The sequence below is a fragment of the Saccopteryx bilineata genome, chromosome 2, assembly GCF_036850765.1.
Source record: "Saccopteryx bilineata isolate mSacBil1 chromosome 2, mSacBil1_pri_phased_curated, whole genome shotgun sequence".
Classification (NCBI taxonomy): Eukaryota; Metazoa; Chordata; class Mammalia; order Chiroptera; family Emballonuridae; genus Saccopteryx; species Saccopteryx bilineata.
In genome coordinates this window covers 18,069,733-18,092,384 of record NC_089491.1, presented here as the reverse complement: position 1 = coordinate 18,092,384, position 22,652 = coordinate 18,069,733, and the positions used below count along the sequence as shown (strand labels likewise).

The 22,652-nt window shown below is 49.0% G+C and overlaps 1 protein-coding gene across 5 annotated transcripts in view; it reads right to left on the bottom strand.

Annotated features, from left to right (window-relative positions):
• The window catches only part of ASTN2 (astrotactin 2), an 886,721-nt gene that overhangs the window by 573,417 nt on the left and 290,652 nt on the right, over positions 1-22,652 (bottom strand). For all 5 annotated transcript variants that reach the window (XM_066256387.1, XM_066256389.1, XM_066256388.1 and 2 more), the window contains one exon: positions 17,781-17,888. In XM_066256387.1, coding sequence (XP_066112484.1) covers positions 17,781-17,888 — 108 coding nt within the window. The remainder of the gene's footprint in view (positions 1-17,780; positions 17,889-22,652) is intronic.

The following is a 22,652-nucleotide window of genomic DNA, read 5'->3' as shown; positions in this document are numbered from 1 at the left end:
AAACATCCCTCCTTTGTTAAAACCCTTTGGTGGTTTCTCATTGTCAACATGATAAAGTCCAAATCACTTAGCTAGTGTCACCTCCAGCTCTCTGCTCCTCTAATTTTATATTTCAATTACATGAACTGGACATCCCTCTCTCTCCCTTCCTCTTTCCCTCCCTCCATCAACAGGAATTACTTTGAGGTCCTACAATATGCCAGGCATCCCCCTTGACCTCACTCTGTCCAGAGTCCCTCTGTCTCAAAGAATCTCTTCCTGCCTTCTTCCCCTCGACAATCCCGTCTTGTTCTTCAAAACTCAGCAGGCGTATTTCCTGAGCCGGTGTGCCCACCATGATCCCACCTGGCTGGTCAGGTGCACTTCCTCTGTGCCAACACGGAATTTCCTACCATCCCCATCACAGCCCCTTCATGCTTTATGGGAGCTTCCCGTCTCATTGTCTTCCACTACTGGACTGTGGGACCCACAGGGGCAGAGGCTGGATTCACTTATGTCTGTATTCCCGGGGCCCATGCAGCGGGCTTCCAATAAGAGTCTGAGATGACCTTGGGTTTAAAGGGTGAGGTGCCTGCTATAGGTCTCCTTCTGAATCTATAGGGGCCTCTCTCCTTGTTCCCAGTTCTCCACCATTCTTTCCTTAGGCAGCTGTTTCAAAATGTCTCCTCCTCAGAGGAGCCATCCTTGATTGATGACTTTCATATCCCAAGAACTTCACCCAAACCACCTCCACAATTAGCACACGGCTTACACTACATTATCTTACTTTAAAAAAAAAATTATCTAGCAATTGAAATCACAGGATTGCAGAGCCAAGGAGGATACTGTAGAAATATAATCTATTTTACTAGAGAGTCACGGAAGAGCCACCAACTCTAATTGATCTGGTTCTCCAATATTTCTTACTCCCTCTACTGGCTTGAAATGCCTTGAGGGCAGGTCTTACCCATCTGGGTGTGTTTCCCTAAGGTAGTAATGCTCAACCATGGCTGTATCTGGAGAACTTAAAAAAAAAAAATCATGATGCCCAGGCTCTACCCCAAACCTATTAAATCAAACTCTGTGTTGAAGTCCAAGGACACAGTGGTCCCTGGTATCCTTGGAAAATCCCCCCCTCCCGTTAAATCAAACTCTGTGTTGAAGTCCAAGGACACAGTGGTCCCTGGTATCCTTGGAAAATCCCCCCCCCCCGCACAATAGGCGAAAATCCACAAAGTAGCAACCTTATATTTATTTTATTATTTATATATATTTTAAGGCTTTATAACCCCCCACACTCTTATAAACCTTTTTCACATTGTTATTAACCTTTCCCACACTATTTTGCTTATTTTACCTCAAAAATAATTAAAATAATATATGAGAATACCTACGCATACACTGCAAAATCATGCGATATAGCGAAAAATCTGTGATATAAAATTAGATATTTACAATTTAAAAATCTGCGATATGGTGAGACAGTGTAAAGCGAACTGTGGTATGGTGAGGGATGACTGTAGACATTTGTTTGCTAAGCCCAACTATGTTTACTATGTATATAGGGTTGGGGACCACACGGAAAGGAAAAAGTACCTTTTATTCAAAGGGCCAAATATATGATCATTTTTATGGTCCTCCAGGACTCTTTCTTTCCACCTGGATAATTTAGTTTTCATTATTCTTCATCCTTTCTTTTATTTTCCCAACATTTTAAGTAAAGATTAAATACTTTCATGCCTCAAGGGATCCCAACACCAGACACAATGGTTTGAATGAATAATGAAAGAGAGAGAGAGGGTTGGCATTGTTTAAGACTTCAAATCGATTTAAAGGCATACTGCACCTTAAAGGGAGTCTGACCAAGCCACTGACACCATCTCTCAATGTGCACAGTGAAGTGGCAAGACTGGATGAAACCAAGTATTCGTCACTTCTGGCCTTGCAGAAATGGTGCTAAATGCTGTACCTGTTTTAATTCAACCTCAAAAGAACCACTTAGAAGGAGGAACTGAGAGTAGACCATTACACAGCTGAGGAAAGCAGGGGCCAGTAGGTTAGAGGGATCTTCTTAAGACCCAAGGACCATAAAGAATGACTGTTCTGCCTGACCAGGTGGTGGCGCAGTGGATAGAACGTTGGACTGGGATGCGGAGGACCCAAGTTCGAGATCCCAAGGTCGCCAGCTTGAGCGCGGGCTCATCTGGCTTGAACGAAGCTCACCAGCTTGGACCCAAGGTCGCTGGCTCCAGCAAGGGGTTACTTGGTCTGCTGAAGGCCTGTGGTCAAGGCACATATGAGAAAGCAATCAATGAACAACTAAGGTGTCGCAAGGAAAAACTAATGATTGATGCTTCTCATCTCTCTCCGTTCCTGTCTGTCTGTCCCCATCTATCCCTCTCTCTGACTCTCTCTCTGTCTCTGAAAAAAAAAAAAAAAAAAGAATGACTATTTACTGGGCTACCTCCAGAAAATCCCCTCACTTAAAATCCATTTTGGGAATGGGCAAGGTATAGATGATAGACAGGAAGATAAATAAATGCATACATAATTTTTTTTAATTAAAAATAAAACTATTTAAAAATTAAATGCATACATATATCACGTTGTGATTCACCCACATGTGCTGTTTAAATGAAGTGTTCTGTTTGTCCTCAGAAGTAATCATTGTGGTATTTAAGTTCTACCTTCTTAAGACATCATTCTTCACAGTTATCTGGCTGCATAATATTCCATCAGATTTACGCGTTATCATTTACTCCGTTTTTCTCCTGTTGTTGGACAGTTACGCTCATTCTAATTTTTCAGTATTCCAGATTACGCAGCAATGATTACCTTCAGATGTAAAGCGTTATGAAAAATGGTGAGTGTCATGGAAAAAAATTACAGTCATGCCTGACCTGCGGTGGCACAGTGGATAAAGGGTTGACCTAGAATACTGAGGTCACAGGTTCGAAACCCTGGGCTTGCCAAGTCAAGGCACATATGGGAGTTGATGCTTCCTGCTCCTCCCCCCACTTCTCTCTCTCTCTCTCCCCTCTCTAAAATGAATAAATAAAATCTTAAAATATATATATTAAAAAATATGGTCTTGACATAACATGGAGTGAAAACAACGCGAATGTGTGTGTTGATCACAATTATGTTGATTGGAAAGAGTATCTATGTAAATGAGGATGGGAAACAATTAAATGAACTTTTTGGTCGACAAGGTTCTTGTTTCCTTTTTTTTCTATTTTCTTCTAGTGTTATTATTGCATTATTTTACATTGGTGAAAAAAAAAAAAAGATAGAAACCATATGCATGCTGTCCCTAAAACAGTAGAAACATTTCCGTCCCTTGGATGTCCTGAGAGTGGAGAGCTGAGCTTAGCAGTCACTGGTCTGAACTTCTTCCGCAGACAACAATTAGAGAAGAAGCTTATTAAAGGACGGAGCCATGTCTTATTGAGCCCTGACTCCCCAGAAAGCCACACTGTCCCTGGAATCAGCAATGTATGTTAAGTGAATAAAAGCAAAAGATTTCAGAGGTTGAAGAGGCCCTAGATGCAGTTTATTCAAACACTGCATTCTGTCTGAAGGTTCCTTAGCATTGAGTACAAGAGCCCCAGTTGACACCATTTTTTTCTAAAAAAATCTACTCTAATTGAAAAGGCCGATGGTTAGCAAATTTTCTCACACCAGTCCAACACCACATGGGTCTGAAATGAGTGACTTGGAGCACTGCACACTGTCACACTTGTTGAGTTAGCAACAGAGCTTTCCTGATGCCCCGTGTCCTGCACCTCCTGGCTGGTCTCATGACGAATGCTTCTGAGCTGGGGCACCTGCTTCCTTCCATGGAGAACCAGGTGGCTTGATGGTACCTGAGCTATTGAGAGAAGGGCATCAGCAACCTCGAACCCATGTCTGAGGGGCCCACCCTCAGCCGCTTCAGTTTCTGTCTACTCGTCCTACTCCTCTCCTGAGGATAATCTCCTCTTCTCACGCCTTTATTTATTTCCCAATGGGAAGCCGAGTCTTGAAATGGTCCCCAAGAACCCCATCTGCCCCACAAACCCTATATATTCCTCTCTACTTGAATACGGGTGGAGCAACAAATATGATGGAATATCACTCTGATATTAAGTTACGTTACATGACAAAGATGAAGGGAATTTTCAGATGTAATTATGGCCCTAAATGATCTGACTCTGAGTTAAACATAAATGAAGTTATCTGGAGAAGTCTGGACAGATCCACGGAGCCCTTCAAAGAGACTGGGGCTTTGATGGGAGAGAGTAAAGTGTAAAAGAGGCAGACTGTGTACTACCCATGGAGGGTCCATGAGCAAGAGCCCGAGAGTACCCCGTCAGGGCTGGAGTGGCCCCGGCTGACAGCGGCAGGAAACCGGGCAGGCCTGTCCTGCAGCGAGAAGAAATGAATTCTGTCAATGACCATGTGCACTCGGAAGAGGCGCTCACCTGAGACTGAAGCCGGAGGCAGGCTGGGCTCCGTTATTTAAGAGCCTGAGCAGAGAACCCAACTATGGCATGACTGGACTTTTTTTTTTTTAATTTTAATTTTATTTATTCATTTTAGAAAGGAGAGAGAGAGGAGAGAGATAGAGAGAGAAGGGGGGGAGGAGCAGGAAGCATCAACTCCCCATATGTGCCTTGACCAGGTAAGCCCAGGGTTTCAAACGGCGACCTCAGCATTTCCAGGTCGACGCTTTATCCACTGCGCCACCACAGGTCAGGCTACATGACTGAAGTTTTGACCTCCTATGAGATAATACATAGGCATACACATATACATATACACATACACATACATATACATCGTTTGGAGATATTAAGGTCATGAAACAGAGGGGATAGGCAACCACAGAGTGTGACACCTGTTCTCTTCTCCCAGTCCGACCAACCCTGAGCTCAGACCTGGTTGGCAACATCTCCATCTGGACGCCGCACTGGAACCTCAAAGGCAGCAGCTCTTAACCTGAGCTCACCTCTTTCTCTCCTGAAGATCTGCTGCTCCTCCCTTCCCGAGCACGGAGTCTCTCCAGCTCCTGTGCCAGAAGCAAGGGCCCATCCTCCAAAACCCTCACCTTCTGAGAGCCAGCCAGTCACCAGTCCTGCTAACTGTGTGGTAACGTGTCCCTGACAGCCAACCCCTCTCCTGCTTCCTAACTGGTCTCTTCCCCTACCTTCTCCTCCTCCGGTGGCTTCTCCTCTTTGAAAAGAGTGATGCCTTTAAAGCAGACACAGGATGATGGGTCTCTGTTGTTCAAAGGCCCTCCTGGGCCCCTGTCACACATGTTTAAACGCAGCTCTCCCCTGCTCACACGGAGAAGCCTGTGTTCAGACCCTGGCCACCTCCCACTCATCCTTAATCCTGGTTTTCCTCCAAGACGCCTTTCACAACCTAGTTCTCCAGCTATTCTTCAGACGCTCTCCTCACAATTTGAAGGATAGACTCATTTCTGTTTATTTGCAGCATGCTCTTACCCTTTCCCTTTCCTCCCTGGCAAGACTACAAACTTCATGAGGGCAGCCACATATTGGGTCTGTTTTCCACGCTGCCATAGAGTCTCAATACATTAGATACTTAGTAACTGAAATGAATGAACTTGGCTTTCCCAAGTTCAAACCCTTTTCCAATCTGAGTCAATGCTCCCTTCTCCGCACCCCCCCCCACTATCATCCTTCATATACCTTATACTTTGGTGGCATGCCATTCTGTTTAATCACCACACAAATGCTGCAAAGGATCATCACCGTCATTTTTGAGAGGGGGAAACTGAGGCCCGGGAGGTACACTAACCTGTCCAAGATCCCCCACACGAAGAGGCAGGGCTCAAGAAGGTCACACACACCAGCTCCTTGCACAGCACTTGCCACGGTGACCACGCCCGGGACATTCTCTTTATCTTAGGAAGGGTTTTGCAAGGTAAGAGAATCTTGGTCATCCCACAGGATGGCAGCGAAGGGCAGAGATGACAGAGTGTTCGTGCTCGGGGCAGGGAGTGGGCGGCCGTCATCTCTCCATGTAAGGAATAGGGGGAGAAATCCTGCTGAGCTTAGTTGAAAACAAGAGAGCAAGAAAGACCGATTATTCCTTCTCGCTGGTGTAAGCAACTTAAAACGACATGTTTGCTTTATCGCCTTTGGTCTCCCGTTTGATTCCTGACAGCCGTCTCCCTGCCTTCAATGCCGGCTGTCAGGTGCTGAGCTGCTTCTCATCGCCGAGGAGGAGAACTGAGAACGGTCTCAACAGTGCTTCGGAGCCGTGGCAGGCTCGGGAGGGAGTTTCTGAAGCTGGCCGGCTTCCTCCCTGCACTCAAAGAACCCTCGTTTGCTAAGACTGCTTAATGTTTCTGCAAGTTGGGAAGAGACAGTCTCTGGAAAGGACCTCTAAGAGGAAGAAAGAAAACACAACAGCAACAAAAACCAACGTCTATTTCCTCTGAGGTTCGAAAGGGAGAGAAGAGAGACATCAGCTGGAAGCTCTTCTTCTTCTTCTTCTTCTTTTTTTCTTTTTAGCCCAATAAAATTTCTGAATAAATAATTTTCTCTTCTCTAATATCTTGTTAAATAGAGCCAAGTGCAGGCATAGATCAAAGCTAGGTTTCTGCATTTTACTGCTTTTTCGGTAAGAGAAATCCAAACTCCACTCTCATTTCCCCGCGGAGGAAGCCAGAGTCTCCTCGGAAAGCTGGCACGAGCTACCAGAACCTTCCATAGGATTGTATTCACCTCCTGCAAATCACGAAGGCTAACTACCACAGCAATAGTTATGATTAAGAAGGAAGGCATAAAAAATCTATAACATCTTCCTGGGGACAAGCCCGGGTGCTGTGACAACAGATTTTGAGGCCAGTTGGAATGAGGTTCAGGTCTCAGTCCCATGACTTACTGCTTTGATGACCTTGGAGAAGTTATCTGCCTGGATTTAGTTTTCTTCTTTTACATATTGGAGGCAAGGACAATAACTGACCGGATGGGGTGGGGGGTCAGTAAAATATGCAACAGACCTGGCACAACAGTGACAGTCAATACATGGTGGCTGTACATCGTTATTCCTCTTATCGTTATTCTCCAGCTCCCGTCCTGGGAAAGAAGAGATGCACTCCACGGGAGCCCAGGGCCAGACAGGCAGCAGGAGAGGCTGCGGGGTCACGGGAGAGGCTGCGGGGTCACAGGTGACATGGCGAGGAGGCCGCAGAGGGGCGGCTGCCTGCAGAGGTACCTGAGAAAGAGGCTGACCTCCAGCAAAGGACAAGGATGGTGAAGGGAAAAGCCGCTTCACAATGTCCCCAGGAGGCCCAGCCCGCCAAATTCATACTCTTACTAAAAATAAAAGTATCTACTTTTTTTTTCTTTCTTTTTTTTTTTTAGAAGCAGGACCAGTTTGCAGGCCAGCACATTGGGAAAAGGCCATGGAGCGTGCGTGTCTCAGACACCAATTTGCCGTGCTCACTGGTGAGCGTTTAGTGAACAGCGCTCACATGGCTGGGGCCCTGGGCTCGGCGTGTCCTTTGCATACATCGTCCCCTTTCACCTTCACAATAAGACTAAGGAGGAGCTGAAGGACTCATACTAGATGTGTCCTCCTTTGCCCAGGAGAAACTGAGGCTCAGAGAAGGGACCTGCCTTGTCCTAAGCCACACGTCTAGGAAAAAGCAAAGCAAAGCGAAGATGTGGACCCTTCTGCTGCTTCTGAGGCCCATAATCAACCTGGAAGGACTGCCGTTCACTTAATGTAGTCTGGAAATAATTCCACACTTATAGAAAAGCTGCAAGGATAAGAAAAGCACAAAGAACATTCACATCTTGTTCTTGGCCCAGATCTACCTATTGTTAACGTGTCACCCCACCTGCTTTGTCATTTGAAAAGGCAGCCATTTTAACCTTGGGGAAAACGCTTCCCTTTCCTATGGGCGTAAAAGAGAAGAAGAGATGGATCAGCTTTAGGACGGAAAAAAAACCCCGTGCTTTGATGAGAAGTGATGGGTAAGGGATGGGGTGGCGGCCCCAGTGGGTAAGGCAGGGCCCTGCCTATTTCTCCGGCCCGTCTGCCATCGTTCCTGAAGCCACAGACTCGGACTCGACCCAGTTTCCCGCATCTCTTCCATCCCCTGCCCGGGACTGCACCCTCTGTCCTCAGACTCGGAAGGTACCACCGTTCTGTGGGTGTGCACCGCTCCCAAAGCCTGAAGCTCCCCATTCCCTGAAGCCTAGCTCCACCTCTGCATTCTCAGCTTGTACTTCAGAACAGTCTCCTATGCTCACTCCCCAAAGCTCTCCTTTCCTGCTGGTGCGGCTCGAACACTCTCTCACCTGTCCTTTTCCTTCTAAAATAGGATTAACTCGCATGTGCATACGTGCGTGCATGCATGAGTGAACACAGGAGTATGGGGGTGCGTGCGTGTCATGCCAGGGGAGAATCAGAAAGAAAACATTTACACATCCATGCAAATGAGCATAAAGTTTTGTTTACAATTCAAGAGTTCGTATCATGATAGAAAATCTCAGTTTAGGAATTGCCAAATTAAAACAAGCAACTAAAACAAAGAAGTAAGCAAAACCATGGACATTCATGCCCCGGTTCTCTCTGCTGGTGAACTAAGTATAATTAGCAAAGCTTAGAGGGGGAAAACATACATAGAATTAAGACTCTGAAAGCCTGGGTTTCCATAACTGGCTGAGCAGCCAGTGGATGAGGAGAACGAGGATCAGAAAGGCAGAGAGACTAGCCCAAGGCCACACAGCCACAAGAAGCCAGCCCGGAAGTTCACGCTGGATGCCTGCGCTGCTGGAATCACTCAGCAGCTGCGTGCGTCTGCTCCGCCTCCCGCTCAGCATTGCTCCCGGGGCTGGACGGCTGCACATCGCCGTCTGCACTCTTCATCTGGACCTTCAGTTCTACACTAGCTTTGCCTGATAGGCCTCGCTTCCCTGTGCGAGCTCCAGCTCCCCCGAAGAGTTTCTAACCGCCCTGAGGCTGGGGGCCCTTCACGCCCATTTCCCACACTGCCCTGTATCATGCTTAGTGTGGTGTTTATTAGACTCGAATGAGCTTCAGACTGATGACACGAGGCATAAACATCCTTGTTTTACAGATAGAAAGCCTGAGGCTCCAAGAAGGCATGTTTTCCAAGGGTCACTGAGTGAGTTCGGGCTGGGGGAAGAGCCATCAGGACTCACCTCCAAACCCAGTGGTTCTCAAAGTGTGTGCCAAGGTGCACCCTAGAAGATTTCCAGGTGCGCCCTATGGTATTCCAGAGAAATATGTGCCTGTTGGGGACCAAAAGACCAACAGGGTTTTTGGAGTTTAGTTTTTTGGGGGACAGAGGTGTGGGGAATTGGCTGTAAGCTGACAGTCTGCCCAACCCCCCACCTCACTTGCCTCATTAGGTTGCAAAAGGCTGTTAAGCTGTGATGCTGGATTGTTTACACTACCCCCCATGTTCCCCAGAAAGACTGGAGGCAAGTTTCTTCTATCCTTTGTTTGGTGTCAAGTTAAGATGATATGTATGGTGGGGGTTTTCTGCACTCAACACAATTAAGAGTAAAAAGAGGAATTCTTCAATGTATTGATGAGGAAATGAGAGTTTACCCTTCAGATATATGCCCAAACATTGAAGAAATTGCTAGGACACATCAGGCTCATGTTTCTCATAAACACAAGAATAAAAAAACTTAACACATTTGTGCTGGGACCTGCCAAATTTACTAAATCTTACTAAGAATGTATCTATATATATATATATATAAAGATAACTTTTTTGGCATTTTTAAGTTTTATAACCCCTCTTTTTTATGAATTCTAAAAAGCATAACTCAAAAAAGGTAACAAAATTTTTTTAATGTCAGAATATATTTAATTTTGTTGTATTTATTTCATTTAATTACCATAAAAGCACACTGGACTTTATATTTTTTCTTTAAAATTTGACTTATTATAACATAGTTCTTAGAAATTTGTATATAGTGTGCCTACAATTATTTGTAGGATTTTTTTTTTTTATTTTTCTGAAGCTGGAAACAGGGAGACACAGTTAGACAGACTCCCACATGCGCCCGACCGGGATCCACCCGGCATGCCCACTAGGGGGCCACGCTCTGCCCACCAGGGGGCGATGCTCTGCCCATCTGGGGCGTCGCTCTGCCGCGACCAGAGCCACTCTAGCGCCTGAGGCAGAGGCCACAGAGCCATCCCCAGCTCCCGGGCCATCTTTGCTCCAATGGGGCCTTGGCTGCGGGAGGGGAAGAGAGAGACAGAGAGGGAGGAGAGGGGGAGGGGTGGAGAAGCAGATGGGTGCTTCCCCTGTGTGCCCTGGCCAGAAATCGAACCCAGGACTTCTGCACGCCAGGCTGACGCTCTACCACTGAGCAAACCGGCCAGAGCTTATTTGTAGGATTTTAAATGTGCCCCGACTTCAAAAAGTCTGAGAACCACTGTCCTAACCTGGGATCCAGTCTCCTTTGCTATATCTAGTGTCATCTCCGGTTTAAAAGATGCCTGCCCAGTGGGCATCTACTATATCAAGGTACTTAATTCTTTAGTTTTGTAGAACACCATGAGAATTGGCAAACTTCAAGCAAGTGATGGATTAACTGGTTATTTAGTTAACCAAACATAAAAGTCTTTGCTTGACAAACAGACTCCTATACGCAGCAAGATCATGTATGATATGAAATGAGATTCATTTCACAAATCACTGTGACATTTCACTCATACTCCCTTCATAAGTCCTAGAGGTGAGGCCACAAGTATGACAAGAATGGTTTATTCAGGGCATGGGCCAGCAGATTGTTGTATTGTTGTTTGTGTGTGTGTGTGTGTGTGTGTGTGTGTGTGTTTTGGTTTTTAGGAATAAAGTTTTATAAGGACACACTTATGTTCATTCATTCATGTATTGTCTATGACAGCTTTCAAGGCATGGCAGCAGAGTTGAATAGTCCAACAGTGACTATATGGCCTGCAAAGCCAGAAACTGTTTACTAATCGGTCATCTACAGAAAGGGTGCTGATTCAGGAAATCCCACCAGGACACACATCTTGGTCTCTCGGTCCCTGTTTCTCAGTCATTTCGTCTCTTCTCCTTTACTCTACTCTCCACACTAATGGTTCCACCCATCATGAGTCCACCTGGCCAGACCAGAGGCCTTTGGATAACACCTCCAATTTCCCTATCAAGAACCCGATGCTCAGAGAAGCTAGGGCTGAGTCTCACACTCGATCATAAATCTCTTTTCCAGGGGATCTTAATACCTAGAGTAAGATTTTAGCACCTCTACACTTACTTTGTGGCTTAGGGGTCAACAACTCTATTCTACACAGAGAAAAGCACCTGGACGCCAAAAGCCTAGCCTTGCGAAGGATTATGGGCTCAAGTCAGAACTCACAGCCACATCCAGCAGAATCTAATGCAGCTTCTGCTTTTACTGTGGGGTATACAAAGAGAGAGAGCTAGGCACGAAAACCTGTTTGATACGTCTTCCCTCCCCCATTCCCTGCGCTCTCTCTATCCGCCCTGGGCACACCCCTCTCTGCCGGGGAACCTCCTGGACTTGTCACATCCCTTCCAATTTCACGCACTCCACTGGGCGCTGAAGAGCCCAGCCCTTCCCTGGCTGTCCTGCAGAGCCTTTGCACAGGTTCTCTCCTGGGTCGCTCCGCTGCCCTCTGACTCACTCCTACTCACCGGGACAACTCCGCTTACGTGGCCTGTCTTCAGCTGAGCCGTCCCACCCTGTTTCCTGGTGTTATTCCATACCGGACCCTGTGTTCTCCCCCTCTGTAGATTTCATGGGTGGTGTCGTTTTACACTTACAGGTACGTTCTCTGAGCAGTGAAGGTCTGATGACCCTGAGGCGGTAGGAGAATGAGCAGCAGGGAGAAGGAAAGAAGAGTGAACCCATTTCTGGCAAGGGGCAATGGAGTCAGAGAAAACAAGAGGAGGTGACAGAAAAGCAGCATCCACCCCAATCACTTACAATAATCCAGACATTGAGCCAGGCATGTCTCTTCTTCACTCATTCGTCATTCATTCATTCCAAAATATGAAGGCAGTTCCTACTATGGACCCCTCGTGTTTGGTGGTGGGAACAGAAAGCTGGGCACAAAAGACAGCGGACCCACCCCCATGGCGCGCCGCTTCCGGGGAGCGTGCAGACCCTGCGCAGAGAACGTACCTGTACGTGTAAAACTACACCAGCCACGAAATCTACAGAGGGGGAGAACACAGGGTCCGGTATGGAATAACACCAGGAAACAGGGTGGGACGGCTCAGCTGAAGACAGGCCACGTAAGCGGAGTTGTCCCGGTGAGTAGGAGTGAGTCAGAGGGCAGCGGAGCGACCCGGGAGAGAACCTGTGCGAAGGCTCTGCAGGACAGCCACGGAGGGGCTGGAGAAGAGGCCGGAGCGGGAGGGACAGGGCTGGGAGGGACAGACAGAGCCCTGGGCGGAGGGGCAGGCCACGGCGCTCCCACGCTTGTCGGTGGTAGAAAGTTCACATTCCACCCTCCAGGTAGAGAAGCCACCTGAGCCCTATTTCCATTTTTACTGGGTTGAACTCAGCTAAGTTGAGACCCTTGAGAAGGTGATTTTAGCCATTTATAAACAAAGAGTACAGGTAGCAGGGATGGGATGGCAAAAAAGGATAACTTACTGCCAAGGTTTGTAGTTATATTTAACCCTCACAATGACCCTGAGAGGGAGATATTACGATCCCATTTTAAAGAGCAGAGTATCGCGACTCCTGGCCCATGGTATGTGGGTGGACTGTGACAGAACCACAGCTGGGCCTAGGCCACTTTTTGGCTTCAACTCCTCCAAGAAGTCCTCCCACATTTCTCCAGTGTTCCTCCACCTCTCTCTTCCCTCAAAACTGGGACAGCATGAACCACCCAGTTATATTTCTTTTTCACATCCTCCCCAGCACCCCTGCGCCTCCTGCTGGACCCTCAGAAAGACCTTAACCAGAATTTACTGACTTGCTCTAGGACAACCTTTCTCAACCTGTACTTTTCGATCAGGAAATTAAGATCAGAAACAGGCAGTGACTTGACCAGGGTCACACAGAAAATTTGGTGGCAAATCCAGGATTAAAAACCCCTGTTTCCGTCACTGTTTCCTTCTGAGCACGTCAAAGACGCCAACAGTTGAATGCCTTGACCCACCTCTATCTGGCCGTAGATTTGCGGAACACAGTGCAGACCTCTTTTCAGATGGGAATGAATGAGGTAGGGCGAATTGCTGTGGCTGCTAAGTGCAGTCGGCAGAGGGGTGGCCTTTCCTGGTGTGTTTATCTGTCTCTTCTCCTACGTCACTGTCCTTTATCCTCTCCTCTGTGTGACGGCAGGCTGGCCCCGGGCAGGCCACAGGGAACACTTGGCCCACTGCATGTGCTAAAGGAGAGCTGGCAAGGGAGGTGGGGTGGCAGGGATGAGGGAGAAGCTGGGACGATGTGAAGGCAAGCCTGGGGGTGAAGGCACAGCCACAGGAGATGACACCAGCCACTGTCATGCCAGGGGCAGGCAGTTTCTCCCAAAGGAGAGCCAGGAAAGGAGAGAGGCACCGGGCATGGAGGAGGCAGACGGGGGGCAAAGTGGCAGGAGCTGGAAGGCAGGTACATTTCCTGAGCAGGGCGTTCTCACAGACACATGGCCAGTCCCACTGACCTGCGTGTAAAGGGACAGCGGAGATCCAGCCCTCCCGGGTTTCAGATACGAAAGCGGGGGCCTGGCCACATGGCGTGACCTGACCCAGGTCACAGGGCGCCCTGGCAGCAGACCTGAGGTCTGTCTGCATGCTCGGTCCTACGCTCCTCACCCAGGGGCTTGGCCTCCCCATGACTCCTCTCCCTCCTCAGACCCACCTGTGTGCTTCACGGGCACCCATTAACTATAATTCTTAGACCCATCTCCTAGAGCAGGAGACCAATCTCCTTTTTGGCTGAGAGAGCCATGAACTCCACATATTTTAAAATGTAATTCCGTGAGAGCCACACAACAACCCGTGTACGTTAGGCATTATCCAGTAAAAATTTGGTGTTGTCCCGGAGGACAGCTGTGATTGGTTCCAGCCACCCGCAACCATGAACATGCATGGTAGGAAATGAATGGATTGTAATACATGAGAATGTTTTTTATATATATATCTATATATATATATATATATTTATTTATTTTTTTTTTTTTTTTTTGTATTTTTCTGAAGCTGGAAACGGGGAGAGACAGTCAGACAGACTCCTGCATGCGCCTGACCGGGATCCACCCGGCACGCCCACCAGGGGCAACGCTCTGCCCACCAGGGGGCTATGCTCTGCCCCTCCGGGGCGTTGCTCTGCCGCAACCAGAGCCACTCTAGCGCCTGGGGCAGAGGCCACAGAGCCATCCCCAGCGCCCGGGTCATCTTTGCTCCAATGGAGCCTTGGCTGTGGGAGGGGAAGAGAGAGACAGAGAGGAAGGAGGGGGGGGTAGAGAAGCAAATGGGCGCTTCTCCTATGTGCCCTGGCCGGGAATCGAACCGGGGTCCCCCGCACGCCAGGCTGACGCTCTACCGCTGAGCCAACCGGCCAGGGCTGTTTTATATTTTTAAAGTTATTATTATTTTTTATTAAAGATTTGTCTGCGAGCCAGATGCAGCCATCAAAAGAGCCACATCTGGCTCGCGAGCCATAGGTTCCCAACCCCTGTCCTAGAGCTTTAATCTTATTATTTTAATTTTTCAATTAGGGAAGTAATGGGCAGAGAGCTAAGGTTTCTATTCGAGATGGCACCACTAGCAAGTGGCAGGGCTGGGATTTGAACCTAGGTAGCCTGTTGCAAGAATTCATGCTCTTAATGCTCTCTGTTCCATTGCTCTCTCATCCCAAAGGACTCCCAGACCTGCCCCCTGCTCACCTTTGTACTGCACACTTTTCCCATTACAGCAGTGAGCTCTGAAGACACCTAGGCTCTTGCACCACGTAGAAGAAACAGCAAAAGGGGTCGCAGCCTCTCCCAGGAAGTATTCGCAGAACTGGGCATTGGGCTGTAATTTAATTGGCTGGAACAGAGGCTTTGCCAGGACCAAGTTCACTCTCTGTGCTCAACAAACAACCACAGCAGCAACAGCAGCCGCGTTGACCTTGACAATATCAACCACGGAGTCAGGAAAGCGTTCCCTGTAATTCTGCAAAATGGGGCAGGGGAACCTGTGCTCAGGGAATCTCCACTTGTGCCTCCTTCCCTACTCTCTCAAAGCCTGCCCTTGTTGCATTCTTTTTCCTTAGCCTTTGCCACCATCCGCTATATTTTGTAATTTGATATAATACGAGGTACACAAGGGTAGGGCTCTTTAAAAATTCTTGCTTGGTTTGTGTTCCCAGTGCCTGAAAGAGTGTCAGCCACACAGTTAGCTCTGAACACATAGTTGACGTATATGTGAAAGGAAGGGGGGAGGGTTCTCTAGGGTATAGCTGGGGAAAAGAGCAGAGGTCCGTGGGAAAGGGGGACGAGAAGAGACGGAAAGAAGAGAGGGAAGAGAGAGAACACACAGAAGAGAACAACAGAAGAGGCAGAACAAGGAGAAGAAAGCCAGGGTAAGCGGAAAGACAGAAGAAGAAAAGAAAGAGGGCAGAAAAAAATAGGAACTAAAACAGACCAGCAGGCAAACAAAGCCAGGATACTGTGGAGGAAGAGAAAGATGCGGGGGGAACCACTGTGGGGGGGGGGAGGGCTTGTCCTTAGTGGACACTAAGTGGAGGACAAGATGAAGCTTTGGCGTTCGGCTGACAAGAGGGGCAGGGAGGAAGGTGTGTGTGGAGGGTGCCTTGCAGTCCACACCCTTCCCGTTCTGGAAACACAGCCCAACCTCTGGGAGTGTGCGGAGGCAACGAGCCCAATTGTCCCTCTCAGATCCTGCGGCACGCTTTTGCTTTCGTTTTTAAAGTTTAACTCCGATCTACAAGGGGAATGCTCGATGACGAATGTTTTTCTTTCCTCCCATTAGCTGTAAACAGCCCAGTCCTGCAGCATGGACCCACCTTCCCCAGCCTGAATTCTGATTTGGGGAGTGGAGAGAGAAGATAGGTCAAGAATCAATCAGCACCGACTTTAGATCTCCAATGCAGCCGTACCAGACAGCCCGAACACGGGAAGGGGAGAGAGCCCAATTATACTACTGGCTGCAGAGGCTGCAACACCTTCTCAGGTTAGGTGCTAACAGGGACACCGCACACGGGGCCTTTCCAGCGAAAGGCACCAGCGAGAGATCAGAAACAATAACGAGAACTGAACTGACATTAATAACATCTACTATGTAATTTTTTTGCCCTTAATATGTTCCAGGCACCACGATACATTTCTTTATCATAACCAAAATTCATCTTCAAGTCTCTGTGAGGCAGTTTTACAAGACCGATTTTACAGAAAACAAACAAACAAAAAAACCCCTGAGGTATTGGGAAGGCAGAGCCCAGAGAAGCTACGCGATCTGTGCTCTCTGCACATCATCACACGTGGGTGGGACGCAGGAAGAACCTTTTTGTGGGGAAGCCTCGCCTCCTCTTCCTGACCTCAGGCACCGCCCCAGCCCACTTCTTGGAGAGGTAGGAGGCCCACGGGCTGCCACGTGCCTTGGGGGGCCCGCTGCCTTCACGTTTGCCAGGGGGCCCTCGCCTCTGTCAGGGTCTGGACTCAGCCCCCGGATCTGCCCTGAACCACTGGCCTGTTGCCACCCCAGGTTTCAGGAATGCACCCTTGAACTTGCTAATTCCTCATCCTTATAATAAAAACACTCAGGGGTGAGGCATCCCATTCACAGGTAACTTCCTGAAACACGCTCTGTGTTCCCTTCAGAGCACATTGTTTCCCAGAGAACCAGGGACCGCAGCCCTTTAAGGCGCCCTCCTCAGCGTTTTGACATCTCCTTACACTGAGGGCCATTGTGACCAACAATCACGCAGTGACGCTCATTCCATGGGGCTGAAGGCACAGCCCACAGAGTCACAGGGTGTCATGTTTATAGGAACCAGCTGGAGAACCTTCCCTCTGGACTCGGTGTCCGGGAAGTAGGATTTCCTGAATAAACCCGGGGTCTGTCCGATAGGCTCTGGACAGCTCACTGCTGAGCCTGTCTCCTTTGGCCCCTTGATGGCTGAGACCCTCTGAGTTAATCCGCCGGCCTGTGCTGAGAACTACCCAACAGCCTGGCACAGACCACCGCATCGAGTTAACCTGCGTTTGAGGAATTTCCCTTCTTCCTCTTTTAATCTGATTCTCTTAGTTGCTTCCTGTGCTGAATTTAAAGAAAAAAAAAAAACCTGCATAAACTTTAAAAAAGCCATCCCTTCATCCTCTGATGGAGGAGGTGGGCCAGAAAGAACACAAAGAACGGAGGGAAAGGACATAGTGATGATCACTTGTCCAGCTGGGGGTTCGGACACCCAGCGCCATGTCCACTGGACTGGGCCCAGCGGCTGAGGAAGAGGTGGGCCTGCCACTAAGCACAGTCTCTGCTGCCCATACATGGCTCTCCTCCTCCGTACTGGGTCCTGGAATCCACCCGCCCAGCGCCGTGTCCACTGGACTGGGACCAGCGGCTGAAGAAGAGGTGGGCCTGCCACTAAGCACAGTCTCTGCTGCCCATACATGGCTCTCCTCCTCCGTACTGGGTCCTGGAATCCACCCGCCCAGCGCCGTGTCCACTGGACTGGGACCAGCGGCTGAAGAAGAGGTGGGCCTGCCACTAAGCACAGTATCTGCTGCCCATACATGGCTCTCCTCCTCCGTACTGGGTCCTGGAATCCGCCCGAGGCCTCCGTTACCTTTGCTGCGGCGACGGCTGCGGTACTGCTCCGTGTAGAATGTCAGCTGCGTTTCGTCGTCTGCCTCCGACCCCGATGTCCCCTTGGTTCTCCCAAAGCTGAGTCCCCCTGCGAGGAAGCACACCCCATTAGTCACTCTGGCCTCCTGGAGCGAGGTGAGTCCCTCATCCGCCCCAAAGAGCAACAGCCCCATCCCCCAACTTCTTTCCATAAATCCCAAGCAGCCCCAGGAGTCGGCATGATTTATATAAGGAATTCAGGCCCTGCAGTGAAGCGGGTCTAGGTTCTAGGGCAGGCATCCCCAAAGTACGGCCCGCGGGCCGCATGTGGCCCCCTGAGGCCATTTATCCGACCCCCCGCCGCACTTCCAGAAGGGGCACCTCTTTCATTGGTGGTCAGTGAGAGGAGCACTGTATGTGGCGGTCCTCCAACTGTCTGAGGGAGAGTGAACTGGCCCCTTGTGTAAAAAGTTTGGGGACCCCTGTCTAGGGGCTCTGTGACCTTGAGGAAGTGCGTCACCTTTCTGGGCCCTGGGTTCCTTCTTCCTAAGATAGGGACACTAACTCTTTGCCATGCAGGATTTCTTTAAACATGAAAGAAGATGTGATATGTAAAATGTGTGGTCCGTGGTGGCTACAAAGTCATCGGTAGCTCTGTTGTCACTTAGCACGATGAGCCCGTCTCTCAGAAAACACGCTAGGTGACTTAATTTTGCATACATTTCAGTCAAAGGCTTACTATATACACCCAGCCCACAGGCAGACGCCGGACATAGAGATACAACCTGGGCCTTGCCAACCAGAGGATCATAAGCGAGTCAAGGTGACAAATGGGGTCCTATGGCGCCTTTAACCTAATTCATGGCTACGCTTTCCACACAACGACACCCTGGGAACATGGGAAAGAGCCATCCATCACAACACAGATGACCGGGGAGGGCTTTATGGAGGAAGAAAGATTTAAGTTAGGGCTGGAAGAATGGATGGGGCTTCAGTGGTAGAAAGAGGAGTTCCAGTAAGAGCTGAGTGTCCCTGCGGGTAAGAGGGGGGGGGGGAGTGCGGGGAGGTGGAGGCCACATCAGGTGGAGTACGGACTAGGGAAAGGACGCCGGAGCCGCACAGTGCAAGGAGCTGAGTGTCACACCAAGGACGGATGTCACGGAAGGTTCCGGAGCAAGAGAATGAGTCCACAGCTGTGCATACCCGGACAGGGGTGGCAGCAGCACACAGACCTCAGAGTGGGTGCCAGGGAGGGAGGAGGGCCGGGAGGCTCAGAGAGCACCAGGCGAGAGAAGACAGGGTCCTGGGGGGAGGGCAGGGGCGGTGAGGATGGGAGCAGGAGCTGGGGACAGAGGTTGCTCCGGGGGCAAACTCAGGAACGGAGGCAGAAAGGGCGACGCATTCATTCATACGCTACAACAGCTGATTGCAAAAATGAAGAAGAAGACAGGCTGAAACGAAACAGGCCAAATACTGCTAGCAGGTAACCCAGCAGGAGAGGATGTGGATAATTTCCATTTCTGAGCTTTTTGTCTTTTTTTACTGTTATAAAAGAAAAAAGCACAGAATGTGGAAAAAGAAGAATTAAAGGGATGTTTACCGCGGAGAGGAAATATTGAAGGCAGAGCTTCAGCTTAGAGCATGTTGAGTGCACGCGGTGGGCAGAGAGACGGTGGGGCTTTGGTTCGGAAAATGGTGTATGGTGTGTCAGACCCCCACGCCGACAGACTATCTCCGGGAGCAGATTCACGAATCTGGCACAAGTGGTCGTCCTGGGTGGAGAGGTCAGTGGTGGAGGGGTGGGGTAGAGGGACACCTCCCTTCTCTATAAAGGTTTCACATCTTTTTGTTTGTTTGTTTTTGGAGAGGGATTTGAATCAGGGACCTCTTGATCTGCAGTCAAATGATATTTCACATCTTTTGAATGAAGCACGAACGAAACCTAGTATCCATTCAAACACTGCACCTGAGAGAAGAAAAGCAGGCATTAGAGGAAGCAATTATTCAATTCCCAAGAGGACTTCCTGCGCCATTTCCTCTGGTGGAGTACTGAATTGGTGTTCTGTACACAGACAGCCCACCTGCAGGCACTCTCCAGTTCTGTCATTGTGTATTCACTCTCTCATTCATTCATTCCACCAACCTGTGGGGCAACTACTTTGTACCCAGAAGACATCTGTATGTTATCGCACATAATCATCATCCTAAGGACGGTGTAATTAACAAACGAGATAATAAAACAAAGACACAAAGACATGCATGGGCAAAGTTATGTGCTGCAAGTCACGGAGAAGATGAGCAGGAGAGTTAGGATTCAGGGCTAGTCTGGCCAGCTCCAAGTAGGACCCCGAGGAATGCAAATTGCTTTCCTGGAAACAGCTCACAAGGGAACCTTGGGAAAAGCAGATTGCTCTCCAAGCATCAAGGTGCCGAGTACTGTGTACTTGGTCTTTGCACACATCACCCCATTCCAAACTCACAGAACTCAGAGGAGGGCGCTATCGCGATGCCCGCTCTACAGAGGAAACAACCAAGGTTCAGAAACGGAGAGTGATTTGCCAGTCATGAGTGATGGCCAAACTCAAATGTGTAACCACTTGTGACAAGGTCTCTCGGTTTAAACTTCTGTAAAATGGGAAAACTGATACCTGTCCTGCCCCTTTCTTGAGACAGTAAGTTGCAATGAATGAAAGAGCACAAGAAACAACAATGTCTGATATTTGCCTCCAAACATGACTTGTCTTAAGTCATGGTTTACCCCTGCCCATTAGTGCAACCCCCACCCCCAACCCCCAGCAACTCGGGTAGGGCTGGAGACAGCAGGAAGTGGTCCAGATTACATCAGATGCCGTGACCCCTTTAAAGTCCTCGTCTGAAATGGAGTTGGCAGAGGCCCTGCACAGCCTCTGGGGCGTTACAGAGCAGAGCTCTACAGGGGCCAGCAGAACTCTTCAGATTATCGTCAAATATGTTACTGTTACAGAAGAAGTAGGAAAGAAGGAAGGGAAAAAGGAAGGAAGGAAAGAAGGAAGAAAGGGAGGAAGAGAGGGAGGGAGGGAGGAAGAGAGGGAGGGAGGGAGGGAGGGAGGGAGGGAGGGAGGGAGGGAAGAGGAAGGAAGGAAGGAAGGAAGGAAGGAAGGAAGGAAGGAAGGAAGAATGGAGAGAGAGAGGGAAGAAGGGAGGGAGGGAGGCAAGCAAGTAGGAGGGGGAGGGGGGATTTTTGCTCATCTACACATAATTCTTAGCCAAGGAAAAATAAAGGTATCCGATAAAATAGATGCCTTAGGTACAGGAAGCATCTGTCCATCTTCCAGCTGAGTTTTGGGCAGCAGAGAACAAAGGACGGACTGTGCCAGCTGGGTCTACCCCAGCCCTTCCCACATGCCCCTTAATAGAACCCCAATCCTTTAAATGTGCCAGATAAATCCTCCCTCCCCCTCCTCCTCTCTCCCTCATTCTTATCTTTCTTCCTCTCCCAAGAAATGACCCATTATGCCCCGGCCAGGCCACCGTGGACATGGAAGACAGAACTCATTCCTTCCTGGGATAGTCTACTGGGGACAATAAAGAAGTCCCCCGGTAATTCTAATATAATAAGAAAAACTAACCCTTGTATAGCATTCTCTCCCTGCCAGGCAAAACCCTTTACATGTATGAACGTGCTTAATCCTTACAGTAACCCTGAGAAGTAGGTTGCTATTTTTATTCCCATTGTAATGGATGAGGACATGTAGGCACAAGGAAATTAATTATCCCAGGGCCACACAGCTTGTAAGTAGCTGAACCGCAATTCAAATCCAGACCGGGGCTGCGGAGTCCTTTCCCTGGGTCTCTATGCTGGCGGACAGTGAACTACGTACCAGTCAATGCCTCCTTGTCCACAGCCATCCCTGCGAGAAAGGCATGAGGAGCCTTGTTTTACAGATGAATACACCGGGTCTCAGAGAAGGGAGGTGAGGCAGTGAGCGAGGGTGCTGGAACCAAAATCAGGTCTGCCCACCTGCAAAGCCTGCCTCGTTGCTAGCTAGCCTGGGAAGGTGCGAGCACACGTGTGCGTGGGGGTGGAGCGGGGGCCAAGCCTGGTGGCCTGCCCTCTGCGGATCTGCACGTCCCTTAGCTGCTCTCAAGGACGGGGTGTACTTCCCTCTTCTCATCGCTCCTCCCTTGAACCTGTGTCATTGGGCTATTGGTAGGAATTCTTTTTTTTTTTTTTTAAGATTTTATTTATTCATTTTAGGGGGGGGGTGAAAGAGCAGGGAGCATTAACTCTCACATGTGCCTTGCCAAGGAAACCCAGGGTTTTGAACTGGCGACCTCAGAGTTCCAGGTCGACACTTTATCCACTGCGCCACCACAGGTCAGGCTGTTAGTAGCAATTCTAATTAGGCTTGGCAAGATCCTAAGGATGCCTGCATCACCCCGCATGTCCAATCACACAGACGTCAGACCTGACGACCATGGCGGCTTCTTCAGTTCCTCCATTCCGACCCCTCTGACCCTCACCACCCAATGGAGACTCCACGAGGCTGCCTCTACCCCAACCTGTTCAGGGAAACCATCAGGTGAGCCACACATGCCATTTTAAATGTTTTAGTAGCCACATTAAAAAGGTAGAAATGAGCATTAATTTTCGCAATCGGTTGTATTTAATATTGCCATGTTAACATGTAACTACTGTAAAATTATTATTATACTGAAATATTTTATATATTTTGTACAAAAAGTCTCCCAAACCCAGGGTCTGTTTTCTGCCTCAGCACATCTCGGTGGAGACCACGGCAGGTCCAGTGCCCACCCTGTTAGACAGCAGAGTTCTGGTGGCCCCTACGCAGCCATTACTACTGAGCATAATTAAGGACCAGCCTCTGGGCAC